At 48.3% G+C, this 11,055-nt stretch overlaps 1 protein-coding gene across 2 annotated transcripts in view; it reads left to right on the forward strand.

The window, feature by feature from the left end:
- The window catches only part of Dnajc8 (DnaJ heat shock protein family (Hsp40) member C8), a 19,494-nt gene extending 11,752 nt beyond the window's left edge, over positions 1 to 7,742 (forward strand). For both annotated transcript variants that reach the window (XM_055611132.1, XM_055611133.1), the window contains 3 exons: positions 4,274 to 4,365; positions 5,115 to 5,190; positions 6,944 to 7,742. In XM_055611132.1, coding sequence (XP_055467107.1) covers positions 4,274 to 4,365; positions 5,115 to 5,190; positions 6,944 to 7,066 — 291 coding nt within the window. In that variant the 3' untranslated portion in view covers positions 7,067 to 7,742. The remainder of the gene's footprint in view (positions 1 to 4,273; positions 4,366 to 5,114; positions 5,191 to 6,943) is intronic.
- The last annotated feature ends 3,313 nt before the right edge of the window (positions 7,743 to 11,055 follow it).

Raw genomic sequence — 11,055 nt, forward strand, 5'->3', positions numbered from 1 at the left:
TTCCTTCCTTCCTTCCTTCCTTCCTTCCTTCCTTCCTTCCTTCCTTCTCTCTGTCCTTTCTAACATTTGTTTGTTTTTGTTTTTCAAGGAAGGGTTTCTCTGTGTAACCCCGGCTGTCCTGGAACTTGCTCTGTCTAACAGGATGACCTCAAACTTACAGAGATCTGCCTGCTTCTGCCTCCCCAGTGCTGGGATTAATGGTGTGTACCACCATCACCTGGCTTCATAAATTCTTTTCATTTCTTTTGTGTGTGTGTGTGGGGGGGATCTCCTGAGACAGGGTTTCCTGTGTAGCCTTGGCTGTCCTGAACTCGTTTTGTAGACCAAATAACTGGCCTTGAACTCATAGCAATCTGCCTGCCTCTGCCTCCTAGAGTGGGACTTCAGGGCTGTGCCACCAAGCCTGGTTGCATCACAATTTTTTTTCTTTTTTTTAAAGATCTATTTATTATGTATACATTATTTTGCCTGCATGTGTGCCTACACGCCAGAAGAGGACACCAGATCTCATTGCTGGGAATTGAACTCAGGACCTCTGGAAGAGCAGAGAGCACTCTTAACTTCTGAGCCGTCTCTCCAGCCCCATCACAATTTCTTAAATGTACATCTGATGGAGTTTGTGGTTGACTGTTTCACAAGCCACACATGCAAACTATTATATATCATTATGGTTTTTAATGTCTCTTGAGATACATAGGCGTCATAGATACTTGTGAAGGAATCTAGGGCTGGAGAGATGCTCAGCCACTCAGCACTAGCTGTTCTTGCAGAGGACCTGGGTTCAGGTCCTAGCACCCACATGGTGGCTCACAACTCCTTGTTAACTCCAGTCCATAAGATCTTCTCTGTTGTACTTTGTTGATACTTACATACATACACAGACAAGCAGGCACATACACACATAAGTTAAATAAATTTGGGAAAACCAGGTGTGGTGGTTCAACCTTTAATCCCAGCACTTCAGAGATAAGAGTTAGCTAGATCTCTGGGAATTTGAAGCCATCTGGTCTACATCATGAGTTCTAGGACAGCCAGAGCAGCATCAAAAGCAGTGAGGGCAGGAATTCAAGCTGGGCAGGAACTTGGAGGCAGATGCAGAGGCCATGGAGAGGTGCTCAGCCAGCTTTCTTATAGAACCTACCACCAGCCCAAGTATGGCACCACCCACAAATGGGCTGGGCACACTGCCATCAGACGCTAAGAAAATGCTCTACAGTTGGGTCTTACGGGGGTATTGTTTTCAATTGATGTTCCCTCCTTTTAGATATCTTTAGGTTCTGTAATTTTGGTATAAAACTAGCCAGCACACACACATAGACACACATACAAATACATATACACCCATAGACACATAGACACACATACACCCACATACCACATATACATATGTACACATACACACCCATATATACACACAAACACATACATACATACACACACACACATGCCCATATTCACACATACAAAGAAATTTAGAAGTTGTAGTCTGGAGAAATGGCTTTATTTTTAATTTTTAAGCTTTATTTTTCTGTGTACGGGCGTTTTGCCTGCATGTATGTGTGTGTGCACCACATGTATACCTGGTACCTTCAGAGGCCAGAGGAGGGTGTTGGATCTCCAGGGACTGGAGGTACAGACAGTTGTGAGCCACCATGGGAGTGCTAGGAATTGAACCTGTGTTCTCGGGAAGATCAGCCAGTGCTCTTAAGCACGGAGCCACCTCTCCAGACCCCTGTTTAGATCTTTTCAAAGTACTAAAGTATTTGAGGCTGGGGAGTTGGCTCAGGGGTCAGACACTTGCCACTTAAGTCTGAGGACCACAGGCTGGATCCCCACGTGCCAAGCAAGGCCTGGGAGTCATAGTGGTTGCCTGCAGTCCGAGCTCCAGGGGCATGCGCCGGAAGTGGTGAGTTCCAGGTTCAGGAGAGCTGAGAGCAGAGAGGAGCCCTGACGTCATCTTCAGGCCTCCGCTCCCCTCCTGCGTGCCAGCATCATTTGCATTCGGTACATGCACTTACACATGCTCTTGTACTAACTTGTCGGTATTTTCTTGTCAGCATCTCTTTGAGCAGAGGGAAGAGATAGAAAGTTTGGGGTGCCTTCATTTCCCTTTTCCTGCATGTTACTATTCTTTGCCCAGTACCTCTGGTTTCAGTACCCGACCGTACATGGTGGATTATTTTCTGTACTTCCACGTATAACTCAAAACACTTTTTTTTTTAAGATTTACTTTTTTTAGGTATATGAGTGCTTTATCTGCATGTATATCTGTATGCCAGAAGAGGACACCAGTTCACATTATAGATGGTTGTGAGCCACCATGTGGTTGCTGGGAATTGAACTCAGGACCTCTGGAAGAGCAGACGGTGCTCTTAACCTCTGAGCCATCTCTCCAGCCCCTCAAAATACTTTTTATTTGGGAAGAAAATACTCTATAAACAAAAACATAATCTCAGCCTGGCCGAGGTGGCGCATGCCTCTAATTCCAACATTCAGGAGGCAGAGGCAGGTGGATCTCCTGAGTTTAAAGCCAGCCTGGTCTATAGTCCCAAGTCTAGGATAGCCAAGTCTACATAGAGAAACCCTGTCTCAAGAAAACCAATAAAAACAAACAAAAAAACCAATACAAACAACAAAAAAAAGAATATACTCTCTGTTCTGAAAAATTCAGTTGTTTGGGGCTACAGAGGTGGCTCACTGGTCAAAAGTCTGTATTCCTCAGGCAGAAGACTTGAGTGTGGTTCCCACAGCCACAGGGAGGCTCACAGCTGCCTGTGACTCGAGCTGCACATGATCTGACCCTCCATACTTGATGGATATCTGCATCACATGGCCACAAAGCTATGTGCAGCCACACACGCACACATAATTAAACAGAAATCTTCAAAAAAAATGAAATAAGCTGGAGAGATGGCGTGGCAGCTAAGAGCACTTATTGCTTTTGCGGAGGACCCAGGTTCAATTCCCAGCATCCACGTTACGGTTCACAACCATCAGTAACTTCAGTTGGATCCAGTGCCTTCTTCTGATGTCTGTGGGCAGTACACACATGATGCATCCACATACTCGTGCACATCAAATCAGTACATTAAAGAAAGAAGCCCTCAGGAGTGTGGTGTGGTGCATGCCTGTAACCCAGCAGTTGGGAGGCTAAGGCAGAGGATTGCCTCGAGTTTAAGCTCAGCTTGGGCTACCTCGTTAGAGCCTGCTGCCTAAAAACAACCCACATCAAACAAGACCTAAGAAAAGCCCACCAAACCTACTGAGGGTTGACAAGGGATCTGGCGGGATCTGGCCCCTTACTTTACTTGCTTTTCTTTAACTCTTAAAAGTTCTGGTAATAACCCCAGTAATAATAATAACCCCAACATACTTTCTTCAAAGGCTCTGGGAGCTAAACTTGGTGGTTTTAATTTCCAGTGCTCAGGGACCTTGGGTGGTATCCCCCATACTGTAAAACCAATAGGACTCTTTGCCTTTACATTTTCTATTTAATATTGTTATATGTTCCTGCCAATGTCTTGCTTGAGGTATATTGTTTAAGGAGGACTGGCTACAGAGACACAAAATGTCTTGATCAAGGTAGAGCATGTCTGTCTGCCCTATGTAGTAGTCTTGGGTGCCTTCTGGTGTGGTAGTTCTGCACCATGTGTCCTTCAAGGTTTTGGCTCTTGTATGGCTCTGCCAATAGGGATGTGGCTCCCACCTCCCTGGTCCAGGTGTCTTATCACCTATGTGCCAAACAACAGAATAAACGGGGAGGAAGGACTATGCCACTCCTTCTAAGAACATCCTAGATAGTGTAATTGACTAAACTGTGAGTCACATGGCCATGCCTAGCTGTAAGGAAGCCTGAGGGCTTTTATGCTTAGTGCTTTGTCCCTTAAGACAGGATTGCTGTTGTGGGCGGGGGGACGGTGCAAGGGGGGGTAGTTATGTTGGATTAAGCTTGGTTCTAGGCACTACGTCAAGATTAGAAACTGTATGTGAAAAGGAGGAGTAGAGAAGTTAGTCTTGGGAAGTTTTTGGAGAAGAGCACCCTTTAAAATCTCAAGTGGTGGCATAAGTTTTCTCTCAGCCTGTTCCTAACAGACCATCTGCTTGCTAGGAGAGGGGAGGTTTCCCTGAAGACACAGTGTTGTTAAATGGTTCTCCCTGCAGACCTTTCATTGCCTAGTTGTAATCTTTAGGGCTCTATAAATGTAATTACTGGATTTCACTGTTGATGTGAATTATTTACTTTTATCTTCATTTGTCCTTAATTTTCTTGCAGTTCAAACAGGCAGTCTACAAACAGACCATGAAACTGTTTGCTGAGCTGGAAATTAAAAGGAAAGAGAGAGAAGCCAAAGAGATGCATGAAAGGTACACATCCCTGCCCTCATCTCAGCCTCATTTAAATGCACAGATTAGCTAATGCAGGCTTCTGGGGATCTTTCTAAAAAATTCGAGAGTGGGTCATTTACGAGAATAAGCTGGAGAGGCGGGGAAACAGCGGTGGAGCTCTTGCCCAGCATACAAGACCAGGCTGTCTGAGCCAGGCACCGGTAAGACGCTGAGGACTTTTGGGAAACACCGACTACACCGATCCGTGGGGAGTTTATTTCTGTTGAGGAGTGCAGTGTGTTTTCTTCCTTCTGGAATGCAGTAGAGTTTTTGAGGCGCTTGAGGCCAGTGTGGTGAGTAGATAGGATTATAATGGAATAGCTGCTCAAGTGTGATTTCCTTTGATTGTCAGAAGTGTTGAGGTTGCTAGTTGTGATGGTACACACCCATGATCCCAGCACTTGGGAGGCGGAGGCAGAAAAAAGTAGTTGGGGCCTATTTTTGGGTAAATAATAAGTCTGAGGCCAGCTTGAATTACTTTTGACCTTTTCTCAGAAACAAACAAAAGGAAGCTGGCCTTGGTGGTATAATCCTTTAATCCTGGCAGAGGCAGGTGGAGCTTTGTGAATGTGAGGCCAGCCTGGTCTGCAGAGCAAGGTCTGGGACAGCCATGGCTGTTACACAAAAAAACCCTTGTCTTGAGAAATCTCCTATGCAGCTATGCCTTAGCTCATGTGGCTAAAGTGTCTGTGAGCACCTGGTAAAGACTGCTCTGCCTTCCCTCCCAGGAAACGACAGAGAGAAGAGGAGATCGAAGCCCAGGAAAAAGCCAAGCGAGAAAGGGAGTGGCAGAAAAACTTTGAGGTGAGTAGCTGAGGTGGGTTGTTCCAGAATAAGGAAGCTTGATTCCTGTCTTCCGAGTGGCTGGGGCAGACAGGGAAGTGGGATATATGGGTGAGAGTAGGTGCTGGAGAAGCAGAGTCTGGGGCAGCTTTGCCTTCATGGCTTCTGACAAGTCACCAATAGACAGCTACTAGGTAGGCCCAAGAGAAATGAATTCAGGATTAATGTGAAGTATCACCCTACTTAGCTTTGAGGACAATTTGTGGAAACAGGTTCTTTTCGGGGCAGGGAGTTGAGAAAAGTTCTTGTGTAGTCCAGTCTCTAGCAGCCAGGCACTGTGGTGCACACCTGTAATCCCAGCACTGAAGGAGACAGAGGCAAGTGGATATCTGTAAATTTGAGGCCAGCTTGGTCTACAAAGTGAGTCCAGGACCACCAAGCCTACACAAAGAAGAAACCCTGGCTCTCAAAACAAACAAACAAAAAGCAAAAAGAAAAGTTCTTGTGTAGTCTAGTCTGGCTTTAAACTTACTGTAAAGCTGATAATGACTTTGAATTCCTGATTCTTCTCCTTCAACCTCCCCAAAATTGGGATTAAGGTATACACCCCCACATGCAAACCACTGGACATAGGTTCTTCTGACCCGATTATCTATTTACAGAAACTTCTGATGTTTTGGTGTTTTTTGTTTTTTTTGCATTTTTGAGATAGAGTCTCATTTTGTAGCCCAAGGTATCTTGGAACTCACTGTGTAATGTAGGCTGGCCTTGAACACTTGATGATCTTTTCACCTTAGCCACTCAGGTATGTGCCACCACACCAGATCACCGGTAGCTTTTGAACTGGGCTCATTGTTCTTCGAGTGTCTGGCCCAGTTCTGGACTGCATTTGGTCTCTTTTATAGGATTTAGAATTCAGGATAGAGCGTGGTTAACCATGATTTTTTACTTTGTTTCTGTCCAGCTTTATGAAAAGGGAAAATGAGTAGTCCATTTGATAATGAAATAGAGATCTTTGTGGCCAGCGATGAGCTGGTTTGGGGATATCCTATTGAAGTTGCCGCAGGAACGTGTTGAAAGAGAGAGTGGCTGTATTCCCAGCTAACTTCATGTGTGAGAAAACTGGTCAACCCCTCGTCATTGTACAGTCCTGTACAATGTACACTGTAGTCAGTTTTTGTAAGAATTAGAAGAGACAAATTAGGAGCCAGGCATCATGGGGCTTGTCTTTTGTCCTAGCACTCAGGAGGCAGAGGCAGGCAAGTCTCTGGTAGTTCAAGGCCAGCCAGGTGTACATAGTAAGCTCCAGGCCAGCTAAGGCTGTCTTAAAAGCACCAAACAAGGGGTGGGGCATGGTGATGCACACCTTTAATTCCAGCGCTCAGGAGACAGAGGCACGGAGATCTCTTTTGAGTCCGAGGCCAGCCAAGGCTACACAGAGAACCCTATCTCAAAACAACAACAACAAAACCACCAAACAAAAAGAAGTAACAAGCTAGCTCTGGGAGTGCAGCTCAGCCGTGGAGACATAACAGAAGGGACTTGTGTGCAGCACCCGCTCAGAGGCCCACAGCAAATGGCCTTGTGAAAGTGTCACCATCCTGTCTTCCTCTAAGCCTCTTTGACAGGGTGCTGGGTCCTTAGAGGCAGGAGAGGGCTCTCTTCAGAGGGCTGGTCTGCTTGGGCTGTGGGAGGACAGTTGTTTGCAGGATAAGCCCAGCCCCTTCTGTGCTGTTAGTGACCTCACCTTGAACTGCTTTCTGTTTTCTTTCAGGAAAGTCGGGACGGTCGAGTGGACAGTTGGCGGAATTTCCAGGCAAATACGAAGGGGAAGAAGGAGAAGAAGAATCGGACCTTCCTTCGGCCACCGAAAGTAAAGATGGAACAGCGCGAGTGACCAGCCGGGCCACGGCCAGAGCTTTCCCAGCTGCCTCCTTCTGCTTCAAGGACTCATTTTTTTCTCAGCTTCCACCCCAACATAGAGTAGTGTTTGCTTTTTAGTCTATTTTGTTTTAAATACAATTTAATATCAATCAGAGTAATTCTTTGTACATTGAGAGGAGGGCTTGGTCAAACCTCTCCCCCACCTTCCTCCCGGAGCCGCCAGGATTGGAAGAAACCACCAACTCTTGCTGCCTTCTTTCCCCACAGCCTGTAAATTAAATGTTTCGTATTTCACTGAGTGGTGGCTCGAAGGCCATGTATACTTCATGGAGCTCCTCCAGCTAAATGTCCTGCCTCCAGGGGTGTTGCTGTGACTCCACACCAGCCTGGGCCACCTTGGGAAGCCCCTTTGCTTGCTTCTGGGCGTGTCGTCCTTGAAACCCTCGATCCAATAGGAGAGGCGTTAAGGATCCATAGGGCAGTCACTGGATGTCCTGACGCCCTGCGTTGTTTGGGCAAGTCCTTCTGTCTGACTGGCCAGTCAGTCAGAGTGGCATGAGGCTCCCAGCACTTAAACCTGTTCACTTTCCAAAGAGTTAGCCATCTTCCAACCAGTCCCACTGTGTCCTCGCTTGTCTGCACTCATTAGTGGTAATATTCTTTTACGTATAATAAATTTTTATACCCAAGCCTTTAATGTTCTCTTCCTCAGGTGTGCTCCAAGAACAGGCAGGTCCGCTATCTTGCGTGGCCCAGCCCTGCAGGTGGCTGAGGGCACAAATCTCCCTACACTAATTTGTTGAACCTTCAATTCTTTACCTACAAAATGGGACTACAGGGCTGAGGATAGACATGGTGCTAGTGTGTTTGCCCAGCATGTGTGAGGTTCTAGGTTCAACTCTCAGAACAGCAGAAATCGGTACAGAATATCAGTAAGGTGGGAGGCCCCCCGGGTGTGTGTGAGGTCCCAGGTTCCTGATTTTACTGTAGGAACTCTTGAGTTGACCACTGCATTTCTGACTCAGCTACCGTCCCATGTGCTCACTTTGAGGATGAAGTCTATGCGCAGTCTGTGGAAGGGGCATAGCAAGAATAGAAAGGTGACACATGGGATGAGCCAATATGAGAAACAGTGAGTCCAGACACTTTGTTGTGCTCCTTGTGGTTGTGTCTGGGTGGGATGGCTGCACCTTCAGTTGGTTCCTTGTGGGTGGAGGCTGGGCCTTGACTTCCCTTCCAGGTGCCACTGGGCATGTCCAAACCACAAGAGAGATAGTAACTCCTAACACCAGTAAGCTCAAAAGGCAGGAGATAGAGGTGACTGGCCACTGCAGAACTGCTGCACGTCCTGAGCGGATGCAGTTTGTCCTGGGCAGGGAGCAGCTCTTGCAGCTTTCCAGGCAGTCAGAGAGGCACCTCCTGCCAACAGGGCCTCACACATAGTCAGCGGTCAGAGGGCTGGAGGTTGAAGCCAGGTCAGCCGCCTGCAAGCCCACCTTGGTACTCTGAAGGCCATGCCAGCAGTCAGCCATTGCTGTGCTAACTCCTTCAGCAGATAGGCTGTGACAGTGAAACACCCGGGAATGTGCACTGTGTGCCTCTGCTGAGGCCCAGTGAGTAGGGGCAGAGATGGAGGAAGGCGGGGACCTGCTCTGTAGGCCTTTGCTCTTGTCCTTAGCAGCCAGCAAGTGTGTCCTGGAGAAAACCATGTTCAGTGCCACTTGGCACAACTTCAGTTGCAGGATAAAATAGTACAGTGTTTGTCCCCCAACGCCTGGTATTCACAGCCTGCACGGCACCGAGGGAGTGGCCGTATTGCTGCTGTTCCATCCAGGAGGGTTTGTCAGCACAGTTGCAGGAAGCCGGTGTTGACACCACACCTTAAAACTGTTAGTGAGCGATCCAGGAAGCAGTTTCCCCAGAGGTGGAAGTCCTGCAAATGGGTCTGAGGACATACGAATATGAGAAGGCAGCAGTGGAAAACAGGCAGAATAAGCCTTGTTCCTTTGGCCTGGGCACCGCCAGTTCCCAGGGAGGTTAAGGTTGTCGGTGAGAGGAGGAATCTGGAGTGGTTAACAGTGGCACAGTGACCCCAGCTGGCTGGAGGCGAGGTGATGCCCATGAATATTCTGCTCTGCCTGCAGCTTGGGGACCCGATAGCTAAGATCAGGAATTCTTTCAGCCATCTGGGTTTTGGTATGGACATCTGTTGGAGGGTGGTCTGATGCCGGCCCTCAAGATCTGGTTACACCTATCCTTATTTTGTAAACCTCCCTAAGTCATTATAATGGGGTAGGTGTGGCTAATGTCCTCGGGCTTTTGAGGGCAGGAGAATCACTGGAGACAGAGGGATGGGAAGAGAAGAGGAAGGAGGACACCATGATGGGGTAGTGCGTAGGAAAAAACTACGTGGGCTGATAGGAGTGGCTCCCATAATGGCGTGAAAAGGCCCAGATGAAGAACACAAGCAAGTACCGTGGGATTATGGATGGAAGGAAGACCAGATGAGGAGGATTGAGGTGGATGGCACCAGATGGGGGCTGGGAGATGGATGGTGAGGTTAGTGAACCAACGTAGATGAAATATCTGCCCAGCCCAAGGTATAAAATCTAACAGGTGTCTGGGTCTTATTATTATTTGTGATCGTGGGTTAAATAATACCGCCGTGATAATCTTAGGGCTGGTAATAAACATATTGCCCAACATTCATTTTTTATTTACAGCAGACATCGTATTTTCTAGAAGGAGCAGTCCATTTCCTTTCTGCCACATTTTGGCCATAGACTGGCCAGGAAGAGCAGTAATGGCCCTCACCCTGGGCACAACCCCGCTCAGAGCAGCTCTCTGCGGTGACACAGGTAGAGAAAGGATGCCTTGGGCACTGAATCGAGGTCTCACAGCCAAGTCTGACCTCCATCTAGGGCAGGACCTCTGCGGCCCCTTGTCCCCCAGAGAGGGGGAGGGGAGCTTCCAGGCAGCAGAGGCTCACTGGAGGGTTGCTGAAAGATCCACTCCACTCCCCTTCCTGTGGCTTGCGTGAGTCAAAGCCACCACGCCACACCTTCCATGGCACAGTCGACTGCTAACAAGGCCTCACTGGGCACAGGTAAAGGGGTGGGGGGAGCCAGGGAGGTAGGATGAGGATCTTGGCATTTTGAGTCAGTAATGAAGCCCACCTGCAGCCTCAGCTTCCTGGTGTGAAGTGGTGATTGCGCCTTTAGAGGCAACTTGCAACCGCTGCAGACAACTAGTCATTCTTTCTGCAGTCTAGTTAGCATTTTGGTGAGGAGTTGCCAGGAGGCTGGAACTCTAGACAAGTCCCGGGTCCTTGCTGGAGCTGTGGTCTTTGGCTTCCATCAGAGAAGGGCTCTTCGGAGAAAGGGTTGTCTGCCTGCCTCTCAGCTGAGGTAACTTCAGGAGGCAGCGTTACCTCCTAACAGACTAAGCACCCTGAAGGCAAGGGAATCAGTCTTCCCTGCTTGGATGCCTTGGTGGTCTGTGATCTTCCGTGTGTCCCCTCAGACAGGTGTCTTCTGAAGTCAGCTTTGGGTCTTTCCTCTCAGACTCACTGGATTTGGGACTGTGTTGTTGAAGTTCAGGCTCCTGAGGACGTTGCTGGAATCTTCCTTCTTCCCCTCACACAAGGAGCCTGATTTTCTGCTTTCCCAGGCCTGGCCCTTCCTCCCAGAGGGGCTCAGCTTTCAGACGGGCCTCGTGTTGGCTGAACTGAGTACAGAGTCCTGGCTGGGTGTGAGAATTTCTGGTGACCTTGGGGTTAGGGCTCCGCCCAAGAGGTTAGCTTTGGGCCTCAGGTGCCCGGCAGCTTGACAGAGCCCGGAGACAAGCTTCCCCTAATTCTTCATCCAGCTGTCACCACTGAATGAACGGGGATTGGAGGGCAGAGTACAGTGACTCACACCCTTGAGTCTGGGCCTGCCTTCTGCCTGCTCCTCCCTCATTCTCTACCCTGTTTCCTGAGCTCTGAGGAGTCAGTCAAGGAAA

The sequence above is a fragment of the Psammomys obesus genome, unplaced genomic scaffold (assembly GCF_907164565.1).
Source record: "Psammomys obesus unplaced genomic scaffold, mPsaObe1.curated_primary_1811, whole genome shotgun sequence".
In the NCBI taxonomy this organism is placed as follows: domain Eukaryota; kingdom Metazoa; phylum Chordata; class Mammalia; order Rodentia; family Muridae; genus Psammomys; species Psammomys obesus.